This window comes from Trichosurus vulpecula, chromosome 1 (genome assembly GCF_011100635.1).
Source record: "Trichosurus vulpecula isolate mTriVul1 chromosome 1, mTriVul1.pri, whole genome shotgun sequence".
Classification (NCBI taxonomy): Eukaryota; Metazoa; Chordata; class Mammalia; order Diprotodontia; family Phalangeridae; genus Trichosurus; species Trichosurus vulpecula.
This window is the reverse complement of record NC_050573.1, coordinates 39,619,526-39,636,952: the sequence shown is the minus strand read 5'-3', so window position 1 is coordinate 39,636,952 and position 17,427 is coordinate 39,619,526. Positions and strand designations below refer to the sequence as shown.

Sequence of the window (17,427 nt, the reverse complement as noted above, 5' to 3'; positions counted from 1 at the left end):
TGAGAGGTTAGTGAAAATTTAAAAAAAATTCTTATAAAGGTTTATGGACCCCCTGAAATATTTTAAGGGGTTTGTGGATCCCAGGTTAAGAATTCCTGATTTACAGTGGGAAGATGGTAGGATAAGGCAGGAAATTACCCAGCTCTTCCAAATAATGCCTCATTATTGGGGTAACGCAGTTGCCCAGCCTAAGACAACTTGCCAGGACATTAGGAAAAATCTGACCTACCAGAGTGGTGGTCTGGCCAGAACGAAGCACAGATACTGCTGGGTCAACAAACAGTAAGCCTTGGGAGCAGCTGTGTCTTGGCAGCTGAGGCTTTGCAATCTTTCACCCCACAGACAGAAAAGGGGGTTGGCAGCTGATCAGGGGAAGACTGTTGGCATTGAATGCAGGACCCAGGTGGTCCAGAGCTAGGTCTATGGGGGAGGAGGATTGAGCACATGCAGGTGAATGTGGTTGCAGAGGGGCAGGGCCCTGTTTACCGTTCCAGGACAGAGAGGACTGGTTGTGGTCACTCAAAGGAGACTAGAGTCTGAGGTTTCAGTACCAGGACCAAGCGGGAGACACACAGACACTTGTGTTCACAGGAAAACAGAGGTCTGTTGTGTTTTTCCTTCAGGGGTAGAGAGAAGTACTTGAGGTTGATGTTAAACCAAGGTTTAAGCTGGAGGAGCAGGGACCACACCTGGCCTTGGATCATAGCACATGAGAAGAACCAAAAAGTCAAAGATCTTCAGAGTTTTGAAAACAAACCTGAATCCCCTATACCCTGGGAGCATAGCCTGACCCTAACATAAAGTTAACAGCCAAGAAATAGACTGTTAAAAAGCAAAAGAGTGAATGACAGAAAAAGAAACTGACAACAGATAGTTACAATACTGATAGAGAAGCTTGGGGTTCAAATTCAGAAGAATACAATGAAGTAAAAACTGCTGCTACTTGTAAAGCTTCAAAGAAAAATGTAAAATGGTCACAAGTCTAAAAAGAGTTCTTAGAAGAGCTTTAAAAAGACCTTTAAAAATCAAATAAGAGAGGTAGAGGGAAAGTTAGGAAAAGAAATAAGATTCATGCAAGAAAATCAAGAAAATGATGAAAAGAAAGTCAACTAATTGGAAAAAAAAAGTCCAAAAACTTATGGAAGAAAATAACTCCTTAAAAATTAGAATTGGGCAAGGGGAAGCTAATGACCTCACAAGACACCAAGAAATAATAAAAATCAAAAGAATGAAAAATAGAAGAGAATATGCAATATCTCAATGGAAAAACGACTCACCTGGAAAACACATCGAGGATAGATAACGTATGAGGCAGGAGTCTACAATTCAGTTCAGGAGAAATTCCTGATGATACTATAGGATTATGTTTAGCTCTCCTCTTCCAGTCCAGAGCAGAAGTTGTAGCAAGAAATAATATTCATGGAGTGAAGGCAGAAGGGCTCTATTCACTTGTTTTCCAGTTGTTGTAAGAATCTGACCACGGCAGTCTTTGAGGCTTTTCTTGGAGGAGAGGCTACCCCTTCACCAAAGTTGGCACCTTTGGTGTTCCACAAGTCTTTTGGGGCCAGGGAGGGAAAGAGAGTTTTCTGAATGATTCATTGTGTAAACCTTTGCCTCGTAAATTCTTCATAAGTTGGCAGAGTTCAATAGTCAATATGAAAATAGGAAGTGTTTCCCTTGCAGAGAGATAGCTTCATTCAGGCCTGCAAAAGTGCAGATCGCCCCAAAAAGCTGAAGTGTCACAGGATTTCAGAGCTAGAAGGGACCCTGGAACCTGTCTTATCCAACACCCTCATTTAGGGTGTGAGGAGAAAAGAGGTTGGAGGGGAGGGGGGCTAAGAGAGAGAAAAGGATGTATCCAAGCTTATAGGATCTTAGACATGAGCCCAACCCATACCAGACGAGGAATCCCAAATCTGCAACAAGTGCACAACCAATTTCTGCTCGAAACACCCCTGGTGATTGAGAACTTGTTGTTTGTCCTTTGTTCTCAAAGTGGACCATGGCATCAGGGAGGTGATACCAGGACATGCAAGTGAATTGGATTTAAGTGAGGCAGAGTTATGCAAAGTCAGCAGTCTCACTTTCTCCTAAGGAGCCATCTGGGTCCCACTGCCAGATATAGATCAGGAGGACTGGAGATAGTCCTGAGGGGCACTTGTAACTCCAGGAGATGGGGGTGGGGTGGGGCTCGGCTCTCCTCAGACCTCTGGTCTCAGCTCTATCTTCCCAGTCCACACCCACTGATTGCTATCTGAACCAGATTAAAATGTGATTGGGAAACTTTTTTTTTAACAAAATAAATAAAAATACAATAGGAAATAGATAATGTTTATATGTGGTTTTTACGTCAATGCGGGGCCCCAGAAGGTTTCCTTGTGTATAGTAAGCGGTCTTCATTCCTTTTTGAGTTTGATACCAGCCCTATAAACCATCATTGACTTTCTGTAAGGGTTTCCTATCTAGCCCAAGGTGGGGATTAGGAGGAGAGGCCTAATAAAGTCCACAGGAGCTTGGTGGTCCCCAGTATCGCCTGCAGCTGACTTTTTCCATGAGTCTCCCTGCCTTGTCTCCATGCCTTAAAAACCCTAGTTCCTTTCATGGCTCAGCTCAAGCACCACCTTATACATGAAGATTTTCTTGATTTCCACCCTTACCCCCAAACACCTTTGTATTTATTTTATATACGTCATTCGGCAGGGACCTTTTGTCTTGTATACATCCAAAGCCTGGCACAATACCTGGCACATGGGGTTTAATAAGCTGTTATTGATTAGGCGTCTTAGATCTACATTTAGAAGAGACCTTGGAGATCACCTAGTCCCAATCCTTTAGACCTCGGAGATCACCTAGTCCCAGTCGTTTCATTTTACTGAAACCCCCAAACACCTTTGTATTTATTTTATATACGTCATTCGGCAGGGACCTTTTGTCTTGTATACATCCAAAGCCTGGCACAATACCTGGCACATGGGGTTTAATAAGCTATTATTGATTAGGCGTCTTAGATCTACATTTAGAAGAGACCTCGGAGATCCCCTAGTCCTAGTCGTTTCATTTTACTGACGAGGAAACAAAAGAGGTGAACTTGTCTAGGGTTGCAGAGATGGTAGGTGAGATTCTTTTGGAAGGGGAAAGGGGATTCGAACCTAAGGTACACAGGCTGCCTCAAGGCCAGCAAAGCGTGCAACCTGCAATCTTGTTGATAAAGCCTCCCAGGGGCCCTGGTTTTCTTGTTCTTGTTTTTTTGGTCGGGCTTCCCGCCTTTCCTGCCCTCCAGCCCCACCCTTATCTGCTGCTCTTGGGTTTCCTGGCCTGTCTTGTACTAGATCAAAGGCCAGCTCTTGAGGTCAACTTCCTTATAGCTATTTCCTCTGGACTCTCAGTAAGGCTATTTTTTTTAATTAAAGGGATAAAGCATTATGCATACCAACCTTTTTTTAGTTGTAAAACTATTGTTTAAATATTGGCACTTAATAAAACAATATACTTCCCAAACAAATCCCTTTACAAAGTACATTTCCTGAGAAAACAGTCGTTATTAACATAAAGGTGACAATGCCCCTCTCAATTGTGGCAGTACAGTATTCACACGGAATGTTGTCTTTGACCGCAGTGGTGTTTTCTTTCCATATTGGCCGCCGCCATTTTTCGTATATTAGTCTTTGGGCATCACATCGCAAGGCTTCCCATGCTTCTATGAATTTTTCACATGTCTCAATCTGATGGTACAGTAAGATTCCATTCCGTTCTCTCGTTGGCCCAGCCAGTTTTTAAATTACTGGGCACATTTTATTTACAGCTTTTGGTTATCACAAACGATGCTCAACGAATGAACATTTTTGTACGTGTCTCTTCTTGCTGTCAATAATTTCCTTGAGATATAGCCTCAGTAGGGGTTTTTCTCTAGAAGTTCACAGAATCTCAGAACTTTAGAGTAGGAAGGAACTCTTTAAAAAGAGTTTTCTAGTGCAGCCTATACCTAAAAGTCTTGACTATACCAGACAAGCTGTCATCCAGCCTTTGCTTACAGCTTCCCAGAAGGGGAACCCACGATCTCCCAAAGCGGACCAATTCATCCTGGGATAGTTAACATATTTTTTCTGATATCAAAGCTTAAATTGGTCTCTAACTTCCCACCATCAAAACAAGTCTGATCTCTCTATCACATGATAGACCCTAAATACCTGAAGACTGCTATTTTTTTGGATGGGGCACAGCTAGGTGGTAAGGTGTCTAGCGTTCAAATCTGTCCTCATACATGTACTAGCTGTGTGACTCTGGGTAAGTCACTTAACCCTGTTTGCCTCACTTTCCTCATCTGTAAAATGAGTTGGAGAAATACACGGCAAACTGCTACAGTATCTTTGCCAAGAAAACCCAAAATGGAGTCACAAAGAGTCAGAGACGACTGAACAAATTTTTTGGGGTGTCTCAGCCTCATTCATCCCCACTTAGTCCTCTAGAATTCTAAAGGTTGATCTAAAGGCAGTTCTTGACTTGAACCCTTTCTATACCCTCTTCCAAATTTTATTTTTTTTTTCTATTTGTGTATAGCCTCCTTTAAATCTCTGAAGGACAAGGGAAGAGGAAGAGTGATGATATTCTCCAATTCCAGGGGTTAGAGTAAACATAAGACAATGGACTTCCCTGTAACAGGAGCCACCTGTCACCTGAAGGGGTGGGGTTACTCAGAATGAAAGGGGTTGGCAATGGAATGATCTTAGAATGTCATTTAGCAGTTTTCAGACACCTGACTCTCTGCAGAGGGGACTGAATTAGATCATCGGTTTTAGGCACCTGATTTTACATCAGGTGACATCCTTTCTGGACGCTGACAGACAGGTCTGTCTGGGGAGAGCCTGTCCTTTCCTGAGTCCTGTTTAAGTTACAGTCCTGAGAGTATACAAGTAGGAATGTTTTAGGGAGAGGGGCACAGCTTCGAGAAAGGTATAAAGTCCTTCTATTTCCCACAGTCTATTGAGAAAGGAGAATCCTGTCACCTAGCATGACTTCTTGGTAGCTTAGTTCCTGGTTGAAGGGAGGCTGGAAAACAGTTGTACTTTTCCCCTGGAAAATGGTTCTGGGTGTAAGGTTCACTCCATTCCAGATAGAGCACCCATCACAAGGTGGGGGTATTTTATGTTCATCAAGGTGATTAATGGTATATTAGAGTTGCCAGGCCTGAGTCAGAAAAAGGCTTGTGTGTGTGTTTATTAGGGATAATATTTATTTGTTTTTTGCTATCCATTTATATTCTTCAGGCCCTGGACCTTCTGAGTGTCCCAAAACTGGGTTTGGGGAATGACCTTCTTGGTAAGGACCATCACTGTAGAGAAAAAAGACAAATCCTAAACATTAAATAATTATAGAAGTTTAGAGTTGGGATCTCAGCAGTCTTCTAGCCTGATTCTTATGGAAAAAGAATCCATCAATATGTATTTATTAAAGCACTATCTGTCTGTGACTGCTAGGTACTACAAGGGCCAAGGTCCCCCATTGCATCCTGGGCCATCTCCAGTCATCCTAGTGAATGTCAGGCCACTGCACCTAGATGGCTCTGGAGGAGAAAGTGAGGCTGGTGACCTTGCACAGCCCTCCTTCACTCAAATCAAAGTCAACTGCAAGTCATGTCATCATCTCCCTGATGTCATGGTCCTCTTCAAAAACAAAGGACAAACACAGCAACTACAGATAAGGACGAGATTCTGATTTCGTTGGTAGGGAAACTCCCTTTATCAATGTTGATAGATGCCTTTAGAGTCATTATAGTAATTTATAGTCTCATATATTTGAGCAAAAAAGCTCTAGATGATCTATTTGTAATATTCATCTGGACCATTAAGGAATTAAGTGACTTGCCTAGACTTAGTATGTGACAAATGCTACTCCATTATGTCCAACTCTTCATGACCCCATTTGGGGTTTTCTTGTCAAAGATAGTGGTTTGCCATTTCCTTCTCCAGTTCATTTTACAGATGAGGAAAGGTGGACATGGTAAAGTGACTTGCCTAGGGTCACACAGCTAATAAGTATCTGAGGCCAGATTTGAACTCAGGTCTCGAAGACTCCAGGCTCAGTTCTCTATTCACTGAACCAACTGGCCAAGGTATTTGAGACAGGGCTCTCTGTCTACTAGACCTAGTGGCTTCTTACCGGGGACATAGAGGCAAACCTACAGTAGTCCCTGGCTTTGAAGAACTTACATTGTGTGGAGGGAAGGAGGACAAGATATACACATAGGAGCAAATGCAAAAATGATTCATCCAGGGAGTGTAGGGGTGTGTGTGTGTAATTCAGCTTTATACAGAGAAATTAGACAGAGGCCTGACCAGGGCAGAACTCAACCTCTGAGACCCAGGAAGGATTGAAACTTAGGGGAATCTAATTTAGCACTCCATGGGTCGCTAATGTGAATGAATACATTCGCCCTTTGGGATTTTCAGGGGGCTTTTCATTGAAGCAACTCTGTGATAGTTGGCAAGGAGGGTGTGACAATCAGTGGACTGGGCATCCCAAAGCCCCATGAGAAATCAGATGGTAGATGTTTGGGTGCCTACTGTAAGGGCCCCATGGTGGCTACGTGCAGAGACTGCCGGTCATTTGGGGCCACTGAATGAGCCAAACTCTTCAGCCATTTTTTTGTGCAGGAAAGCCTGCAGGCCACTTTCTAGGATGCTTCTGAAGGCTCATCTTGCAATTTAAAATCCGATCCCTCCCCCAACCCCCCCCACCTCACTATTTTGCAATAACCTACTAAACCCTTTTAAATTATAGAATTATTTTTTTCTGCACCTATAATCTTATCTTTGAACACTAGAAACTCTTTCCACCAATGCTAGGATAGCTAGAGGGCTCAGTGGAAAGAACATGAGGCTTGGAGTCAGGAGGACCTGAGTTCCAATCTGCCCTCAGATGCTTGCTAGCTGTGTGACCCTGGACAAGTCACTCAACCTCGGTTTTCATAAAATGGGGATAACAATAATACCTACTTCCCAGGATTGTTATGAGGATCAAATGAGTAGAAGCGCTTAGCATATAGTGCCTGGCACATAGTAGGAGCTATATAAATGTTTAAACCCCACTTCATCAGCAACTGTCTGGTTTTAGAGGGTTACCTGGGATGCGCCTCTTACAAAGCCAGTATATGTCAGAGGCATGACTGGAGCGTAGGTCTTTCTGGTGCTAAGGCCAACCATCTGTGGCTGCTTCTTGAAATATGAGATATTTTCTTTTTTTTTTTATTTTATTTTGGAGGGGGGAAGCAGGGCAGTTGGGGTTAAGTGACTTGCCCAAGGTCACACAGCTAGGAAGTGTGTCGAGTGTGTGAGGCTGAATTTGAACTCGGGTCCTCTTGACTCCAGGGTGGGTGCTCTACTCTCTGTGCCACCGAGCTGCCCCTGACATATGAGATATTTTCAAAGAAATGTGTTTGAATGAATTATCTGCTGATGACGGTATCTCTCTCTCATACCCTCTCATTCTTAAAATCTAGTTATTCTCTGGCTCTGTTCATTATTTGTCATCGCTTCCTTTGCTACCACCCATCTTCAGGTCTGTATCTCTATGTCACAGGCAGATGTGTGTGTGTTTTTTTTAATTGTCCAACTATGCCTCATAAATTGGTAAATAGAGAACAATTCCCTAGGGTCCTGACAGATTTAGAACTGGAAGGGACTTTAGAGGTCATCTAGTCCAACTCCTTCATTTTACAGATGGGGAAACTGAGGCCCAAGGAGGTTGTCTTTTCCTCAGCATCACACAGGTGATAATAACTGTTGCTTGAGATTAACTTTTTTTTTAAAAATATTAATTTATTTTTAGTTTACAACATTCACTTCCACAAGCTTTTGAGTTTTAAATTTTCTCCCCCTCCCTGCCCTCCCTCCTTTCCAAGACGGCATGCAATCTGATATAGGTTCTACATATACATTCATATTAAACATATTTTCACATTAGTCATGTTGTAAAGAAGAATTATAACAAATGGAATAAACCATGAGGAAGAAGAAACAAAACAAAAAACAAAAAAGAGAGAGAGCAAATAGTCTGCTTCGATCTGCATTCAGACTCCATAATTCTCTCTCTGGATGTGGAGAGCATCATGAGCCTTTTGGAGTTGTCTTAGAACCTTGCATTGCTGAGAAAAGCCAAGTCTATCAAAGTTAGTCATTGCACAATGTGGCTGTAACTGTGTACAATGCTCCCCTGGTTCTGCTCCCCTCACTCAGCATCAGTTCATATAAGTTTTTCCAGGTTTTTCTGAAGTCTGCCTGCTCATCATTTCTTACAGCACAATAATATTCCATTCCATTCCTATACCACAACTTGTTCAGCCATTCCTCAATTGATGGGCACGCCCTCAATTTCCAATTCTTTGCCACCACAAAAAGAGTTGCTATAAATATTTTTGTACATGTGGTCCTTTTCCCATTTGTATGATCTCTTTGAGATACAGCCCTAGAAATGGTATTGCTGGGTCAAAGGGTATGCACATTTTTATAGCCCTTTGGGCATAGTTCCAAATTGCTCTCCAGAATGGTTGATCAGTTCATAACTCCACCAACAATGCATTAATTTTCCAATTTTTCCACATCTTCTCCAGCATTTAGTTTTCTTGTTTTTTCATGTTAGCCAATCTGACAAGCGTGATGTGGTACCTAAGAGTTGTTTGGATTTGCATTTCTCTAATCAATAGTGATTTAGAGCATTTTTTTCATATGGCTACAGATAGCTTTAATTTCATCCTCTGAAAATTGCCTGTTCATATCCTTTGACCATTTATTGAGATTTACTTTTGAATACACATGATAACAGTCTTCTCACTGATCTCCACACCTCCAGCTCCCTCGTGACATCCCGTGCGCCTCTTCTTGAGCCTTTTTCCTAAGACTCTCTTGTACGTACTGCACTCATATTCAGAATTATTCAACAATAACTCACATTCATACAGTGTTTGAAGGTTTATAAGACACTCCTATCACAACAGCCTGGTGCTTTAGCTCCATTTTACTGAAGAGACTGAGGCTTATATAGTGAACTGTCGAAACTGAGAGTCTAACAGCGATCCCCTGACCCAAAGCAGAAAAAAAAATGCTGGATTTGGAGTCAGAAGTGCCTTCCCCTTTCCTAACTACGTACCTATTCAGATCCTGCCCACCTTCAAGACTTCAAGGTCTTTGGGGTAGACCTCAATAATTTTCAAGAGCACCAAGAGCAAAAAGGGCTTGAGAACCCATGCTGTACACTAAAGAAATCACGGGGCCCTGTTCCTATCTAATATTGTATGTTCAAGTACCTGTGGCAACTCTAGCTAGCAAGCTAACAAAGTGAATGAATGATTAAGAACAGCATGAACTTTTAGTCTGGGTCTAAATCTCACTGCCTCAAATTATGAAACAATAGAATCTGAAGGAATGACGTTTGTACATTAAAACGGGATATGTTGACTAGGGATACGCATTTTTTTGCTCTCTCTTTTCCCCTCTTCCCCCACTTTCTCCTTTTTCTAAGGTACCTTGGAAGAAAGTGGTTTTCCCTGCCTGTAAAATGGGAAAATAAAAACCCACCTCTTCACAGAGGAGAGAATTTCTTTAGTGCCTTTATCCCACTGGATAAACTGTTGACACATAAGCCTAGAGAGTGTTTGATGATGGAGACCAGCTAAAGCCCAGCTTGTATGATTTGTGTATATGTTGCAGTGACAATGTTGAACTCTTCTACTACTAGGCAAAAAAAAAGGTGCAAAAAAAAATCTTTTCTCCCTCCTTTGAGCAATTTCTTCAGAGTTGGGTTTTATTTATTTATTTTTTTTGAGGATGCCCATGAAGGGCTTTGCTTTCCCTAAACTCTACTTTATCCTAGTACCCCAAGGGACCTTTCAAGATCATTCTAGTCCAACCCGATAAGTTTAAGCAGTGTCCCAGAGGGGTTGAGTTACCTAGTCACATACCATAGATAGTAGGTAGCATTTGAACTCAAGACCTTTGAGCCCAAATCTAGTACTCCTTCCAGGGCACTGTGTTGCTTCCTCACAAATATCATTATTGTAATTTTCCTCCACTATATTTTCTCCTTTTTCTAGTCTTGGACTTGGTATCTTGAATCCCACTTACTAGCTGGCTATGTGACCCTGGGCAAGTCATTTTACCTCTGCCTTGGTTTTCAGATTTATAAAATGGGGATAATAAAAGCAGCTACCTCCCACGGTTGTTGTGAGGATCCAATGAGATAACAACTATAAAGCACTTGGCACAATCCTGGCACATAGTAGGTGCTGTAGAAATGTTAGCTACTATTATTATTTGTAAAATGAGGGGACAATGATAGCATCTCCCTCCCAGGGTAGTTCAAATGAAGTTCAAACGAGATAATATATGCTTTGCCAGTCTTAAAGTGCTCTGTGAATACTGGTTCTTTTTATCATTTCACTCACTTTCTTTGCTTCCTTTTATTTTTCCTTAATTATTTCCTCCGTTCTGTCTCTTTTCTCTATGCTTACTTTCCCTCCTAGTTTTCTTCACTCTCTTTGCCCTCCAGTCTTCTTGCTTCCTTTTGTTTTTTTTCCTTTCTTTCTCCCCTAAAATGTAAAAGCATTTTTTCCCCCTCTCATCAGGTTGTTGTCCTAGATGCAAAGACCCGACTCCCTTCAGAAGAGACTGGCTGACCTGTGTGTCAAAAATCCTTTGTTGTTTTTTTTTTTTCCTTTTTCCTCTTTTAAGGGACAAACACACGGTTGCACAACAATTTGGACCTGGCCTTCAGCCCCACTCTCTTGGGTAAACAAAACAATACCTCAGCGAAACTTTATTGGAAATTAAAATAAGACCCAGCCAAGGTTGGAAGGGAGGTTTAAGTGAAGCACGCATATGTCAAGATAATACCTCCAAAACACATGCCAATGAGGGAGCCTCATTCGGGGCTTTCAGTGGGCTTCCTTTCAGAATGATTGAAATGATTCCCATGCCAGGCCAGAGTGGGGAGGCTAAAGCAGAAGGAATGAAAGTGACGGATGCGGGTTAGGACCCAGAGGTCCGGAGCTGGTGAGGTGGTTATCCCTTAGCCCAGTTGGCAGGGCCAAACCTGGAGTCTGGACCTCTCATCCTAAACCAACCACCCCACCTCAGTTTATACCACTAGGGGGCCTACCTAATTTGCATTTGCACAAGGCCAGCCCTGGCTGTCCCCCTCCCTTACAATCTAAACCTCAAGGCGGGTCACCTCTTCCCCCAAGGGCAGGAAATCAGCATGTACTTCCTCAGATTCTGGGTGGGGATGGCAGAAACCTGCCTAGTATCTAGTTTTTGCCCTCTTCCCTTATTGGAATAAAAACAACATAACAGACCCACCCACATATGAAAACCCCCCAGCTCATCAACCCTGGGTCAGCCTGAATAAACCAGAGTGGACTTAGGGAGGGGGAGACCTGGTCATTGTCCTCAGTTTCCCCCTTACCTTGTGACTTTGGGCAAATTACTTTCCTTTCTGTGCCTCAGATTTCTCTTCTGCCCATAGCGGGAATAATCTGACCCCTGCCTCCTCTTCAGAGTTTTGGGGAGATGACCAGAGGAGACGGTCATAGCTGGCATTTCTATAGACATTTTCTCAGTTGGTGCTCCCAATAGCCTGAGAGGCCAGCACTGATGCCCGAGGTCACATAATCGGTCTCAGGAGCCCTCTTGTGTAAAATGAGGCAGTTGGAATCATAGATATAGACCCAGAAGGGGCCTTAAAGGTCACAGAGTCCAACCCCCTCCTTTTACAAATGAGGAAACTGAGGCATGCAAAGGTTAAGTGACTTGGCCAAGGCTATACAGCTTCTCTAGGAAGTCCTCAAGTGTGGATAAAGAGATAGCTGACTGAATTAGTAGGGTCATAAATTTAGAGCAGGGTGGCTGAGTGTCACAGCAGATAGAGTGTGGGGCCCTGAACTCAGACCTGAGTTCAAATTCTACCCCAGACACTGATTAGTTGTGTGACCCTGGGTAAGTCACTTCACCCTGTTTGCCTCAGTTTCCTCATCTGTAAAAATGAGCTGGAGAAGGAAATGGCAAACCCCTCCAGTAGCTCTGCCAAGAAAACCCCAAATGGGGTCATGGAGAATGAGACAAGACTGAAGGAGAAGATGTAGAGGTGGAGAGGATCTCGTGGTCATGGGGGCCAATCTCCTAACTTCACAGGCCCCCTCGGGCACTTGTCTTGGTCAAGGTTATAGGGCTAGTCCACAAAATGAGGAAAATTTAGGGTCATGCATTTATTAGAGTTGGAAGGCTCTTGGCCGCGAGTTGAGTAAAGGAGCCCAGACAGGATGGGTTTTGTTCAAAGCCTGTTGGTTATTAAGTATCTGATCTAGGATTTGAACCCAGGTTTTCTTGATTTCCAGACTGACGCTCTCCGTCAACAGGCATCTATTGAGCTGCAGATGACCTTAGGGTCCCTTCTAGCTCGAAATCAACGGTGCCATGATTCTCTGGGCCAATTTAAAAGGGCAAAGGGCCACGTGGGAGATAATTCCCCCACCCCCTCTCCCTCCCCTCCCCCACCCTTCCCCCTGCCCACACGGAGGAGCCCCGGGGTTCCAGGAAGCCTGGCTGGGAGGCGCCCCCAACCTCTCCAGCTCCGAGGGCCCCGAGCCGCGCGCTAGCCCCAGGAGGACCAACGGGGGAGCGGAGCAGAGGCCGGGGGCTCTCACAGACCCAGAGGGGGGAACCTCGGGGCCCCAGGGTGCGTGGGGGCGGGCCGGGTCATCTGGAGGCCCGCCTCCCCGAGCCCGGCTCCGCCCCTCTTGGGCCAGTCTGGGAATCCGGAGCCGCCAGAGTTGCGAAGTCAAAGCAGGCGAGGGGGCGGTCCCTCGGAGCAGGAGATGGCACATAAAACGGTCGGGGCCCAGGGCCACTCCTCCTCGCCCCGCACCGTGGGCTCCGTGTCCAGCTGCCCGCGCCCGAGCCCACCTTTCCCCACCGAGCGCCCCGGGCGAGCCCGGGGGCCCCCAGTGCCATGGCCCGTAAGCTCGGAGGGCGCAAGACTACCGTGATCTTGGGGCTGGTGGGGCTGCTCTGCACGGTCCTGGGCGCCGTCATGATCTTCGTGGTGCCCCAGCTGATCAGAAATCAGATCTTCCAGGTGGGTAGGGGGATCGGGCTCCCTTTCCCTCCCTCTTCCCGGGGCGCCGGGCACGGAGGTGCCGGCAGACCGATCGGTAGACAGACAGGCGAAAGCTTGGGAGCCCTTCCTGGCGCCGACTGAGCGGGACAGGTGTGAGCCTCCTGCCCGCGCGCCCTGGCACCCCGGGGCCCTGGCACCCGGCGCCCTGGAGGGGCGCAGCGGCCGGACCGGTCAGACCGGGGCCCGGAGAGCTCCGGCTGCCTTGGAGCTGGAGGGAAGAGAGACGTGACCTCAGGCCCCTTGGTACCCTGGGACCCGGCTGCCTGGCCCAGGAGCCCCGAACTCAGGTCTCCAGGCACCCGGGGCCAGGGAAAGCGAAAACCCGAGTGCCGGCTTCCTGCGCGTGAGCTCGCCCGTCGCCCCCACCTTTCCTTTAACCCTTTGCCGCTTGGGCTCCATTCATTGCCTGGTGTGATTAAGAAAACACTTGCATCATCAGGGTCCTCATAGATTTACAGCCGGAAGGGGACTTTAGCGGTCATCCCTCCCCCCGTTTTACAGATGAGGAAATCGAAGCCCAGAGAGGTGAAGACACTTACCAGGGACCCTCAGCTGAACCCGAGTCCTCTGACAATTTCCCGGGCTCAGCTGTGGGGACCTGGGGGCGCCCGAACGAGGGGCTGCCTTAGATGAAAAGGAGAGAGTTAGAAGGAAGGAGTTAGGAATCCTGTGTAAGCCTGAGGCACTCCCCGGGGAAGGGGCTTTGGGGACCAGCCCGGTGGGTCTTTGAGCTTTTTGGGGAAGTGCTGTTGGCATCGTCTGGCTGAGTCTAGGATGCTCGTAGCCGGCTTCTTCAGGCTCCTGGGGCAGATGCACCCCAGAGAAGCCGGAGAGGCTGCGGCCAAAGTTTCTTGCAATCCTTCCCTGCCTGTTGGCCTTGTTTGCCTAGATATCGCATAGTTGACATCTAATTAATAGCCTCAGCGTTGGTGTGTTGGCTGATGGTTTTCTTTTCTTTTTTTTTTTTTCTTTCTTTATATGTCATGCTTCCATTAGCCCAATTGAGACCTAGAAGAATCCTTTACACTTCTGGGTCCCCAGCACAGGGCCTGAGCACATAGTAAATGCTGAGTATGTGTCACTTGGATGGTGCCCCTGACCAGCCCTTTGTAAAAAGTTTCTGCCTCAGTTTCTGAACCTTTCCATAATTGAATCTAAACCTTTTTTTAAGTCACTATCCTGGGGCTAGAAGAACCAAAGCAAAGGCACAGATGAGTAAAAAATGTAATTTTAGGGAGGGAGAACCATAATACCTGGGAGACTGAGAGGGGGATCTCAAAGTGGCCCCTGAACTTGAGGGAAAACCAGAATTCTGAGGGGCAAAGATGAGGGATGGGAGCCCCCTGTTCCACACCTGTGAAATGGCTTGTTCTAACTGGATAGAGAGCAAAGAAGGGGAAGGACAGGTAGGCTGCTCGGAAGTTTTTCAGCTAAGCCTCCTCACACTCCATAATTGGGGAGTACCGCAAGGCCTATATCCCCCATGAGAAGCCTTTGTAAATCACCTTACAGATGTCTACATTTAGTGCCTGCCCTCCACACTGAGCTCTTTGAAATGCAGAGATGAAAATCATCCTGAGGAGATAATCACAAAATAGATCTCTGTCGGCACGTGGATTGGGGAGTTTGACAGCCCAGAGCAGCTGGGTAGATGGGACCTTCAGCATGCCACAGGGTTCGTAGGCGACCATAGAATGGCCAATAGTGATGCGGTGGTGACATCCCGACACCTGAATTGTACAGATGAGCAATCCCCAGTGCAGAGATGTCACCGTGCCCAGAGTCAGGCAGGCCCAGAGCCAGGATCAGAACCCAGCTCTCTGGATGACTAGTCCAGGGCATATTGGTGTAGCGTTTGCTCCAGAGAAGCTGTCCCTTGGAGAAACTCAGAGGAGAGAGCTTCAGATTGTCCAGTACATGCTAGAAGGGAGGATGACCCAGTGGATCCCCTGTCTCTTCCCTTCTCTGTGCTCCTGGCAATTCTAAGATTTTTGAATTGTAGAGGTGTTGTTGGAAGGCACAGGTTGGGTCACTAAGTAGGAAGCTAATATGCTAACTTAAAAATAACAAACTTCCCAGGCTGCAAAGATTCTGCCTCATACTTTGCAACCGGATAAGGACAATGATGATTTCTACTATGGTCTGCAGAATGTCTTAATTATGAAACTGAGGCACAGAGAATGATTTTGCCCAGGGTCAAACCTGGATTGAATCCAAGTCTTCTGATATCTGTAGTACTAAATAAGCTGCTTTACTTTGTCATCTGTAAAATGAGGGGGAGTTGGAGTTAGATGATTGGTTCCTTTATTAGCTTTAAGTATTGTTCATTTGTTTCAGTTGTGTCTGACTCTTCATCACCCCATTTGGGATTTTCTTGGCAGAGATACTGAAATGGTTTGCCATTTTCTTCTCCAGCTCATTTTACAGATGAAGAAACTGAGGCAAGCAGGGTGAAGTGACTGGCCCAAGGTCACACAGCTAGTAAGTTGAGGCCACATTTGAACTCAGGAAGATGACTCTTCCAGACTGCAGGTCTGACATTCTATGCACCGTAACGTCTAGAGGTCCTTCAACTCTATAAATAGATGGTTTTATACCCATGAGACCCCACCCCCTTCTTTCTCTTTGCTCCTAGTCACACTACAAATATAAACCAGAATTCAACAATTACCACTGACATGATAGCGGAGAGAAAACATCTTTGGATACCTGTATACAACAGGTGTTTAATAAGTGTTCAATATAACTGAGCCTGGAGTCTTTCCCCTCTGGTTGACTCAGTTCAGTGGTACAGCAGACATTTTTGTTATGAATTAATATTAAGGAAAATGGTTTATTAATACCTTTTAAAAACATAGGCAATATGTCCTGAAGGGACTCTCTTACAACAAAGAAAAACAAATAAGCAAGGAACATCTGAGAAAGGGACCCCATCGAAACCTGTATATGATATTCTGCTCCCGTCGTCCCCTCCCCCACCTCTGCTTTGAGCAGGGAAGGATGTTTATTGTCTTAGGCACCATTGTTAGTTTTTCGGTTACTCGGAGTTCAGTTTAAAAGTGACTTTATTTACATGGTTGTAGCCATCGTGTATGTTGCCTTTTTTAGTTTCAGTTATAATAACTTATTGAATCTGTAAGAGAATATTAACTATTATTATATAAACTGAATATTTTATTAAGTATGTGCCAGGTGAGGCAGCTAGGTGACTCAGTGAACAGAGGGCCAGGTCTGGAGTCAGGAAGACTCACCCCAAATGAGGTCCCGAAGAGCGTGATACTACTGAAAAATGGCTATACACAGGTGCCAGGCACTGTGCTAAGCCCTTGGGGATAAAAAAGAGGCGAAAGACAGTTCCTTCCCTCAAGGAGCTTACAGTCTAATGGGGGATGCAATATTCAGACAAATATATAGACTCGGTATTAATTCATGTGAATTTTCATAGTTAACTGCTTAAGGATATTCTATTCCATTGCAGCTATGTTCTATAGTTTTTAAAGTCATTTTCCAATCAGTGGTTACCAGCTTTATTTCCATTTATTTCCTACCACAGAGCATTGCTATGAGTATTTTGACCTTTCTTTCCTTGAGGAGTGTGTGTGTCTGATTTTTATTTTATTTTATTTTTTTAAGAAATATTTTATTTTTAAGTTATGGAATAAAACTAGCATTTCCATAACACAGTATAATAAAAAAGATGATTGTGCATGAAACTGCTACTCTATGTACCACTTGTGTGTCTGATTTTTATGAAGCCCTCAGAAAGAGCTCTCTGAATGATGTTCAGCTTGTAGTCAGAGGGCCTGGATTCCGATTCTGGCCCTGGCACTTCCTATCTGTGTGACCTTGGGCCAGTCACATAACCTTTCTAGGACTCTGTTTCCTCAACTGCAAAATGAAGGTTTTGCCTTGTTTAGACTTTGAAGTTTCTTTCTATTGAAGTGTGTATGATCTCACCGTTTCCCCTCCCCTATGGCAATGGGGTACCCTTGGAAACTGATAAGACCTTGGTGATGGGGAAAGACTTGAGTGTAGTCAAGGCCTTTCTTTGGGGCAGGAGGCTGCCTGTGCGTCAGTCACGCCGAGGAATTTCTCCTTGACTTTTTTTTTTTTTTTCAAAATTCTCCTGTTAAGTTTTGTAACCTAAAATGATGGAGAGAGTACTACTGAGCGATGACGCTGTGTTCCTGGTTTTCTATTTTTGTGGTTGCTTCGTGTTTTCTTCTGAAAACCCAAGGCAGGGAAGTGGTGGTGGATTTGGGG

At 44.9% G+C, this 17,427-nt stretch overlaps 1 protein-coding gene across 3 annotated transcripts in view; it reads left to right on the top strand.

Moving 5' to 3' along the window:
* Positions 1–12,813: 12,813 nt before the first annotated feature.
* Positions 12,814–17,427, top strand: part of SCARB1 (scavenger receptor class B member 1) — a 99,223-nt gene continuing 94,609 nt past the window's right edge. The window contains exon 1 of one of the 3 annotated variants that reach the window (XM_036759496.1): positions 12,814–13,122. In XM_036759496.1, coding sequence (XP_036615391.1) covers positions 12,997–13,122 — 126 coding nt within the window. In that variant the 5' untranslated portion in view covers positions 12,814–12,996. The remainder of the gene's footprint in view (positions 13,123–17,427) is intronic. The other 2 variants (XM_036759508.1, XM_036759503.1) reach the window with 2 other exon arrangements.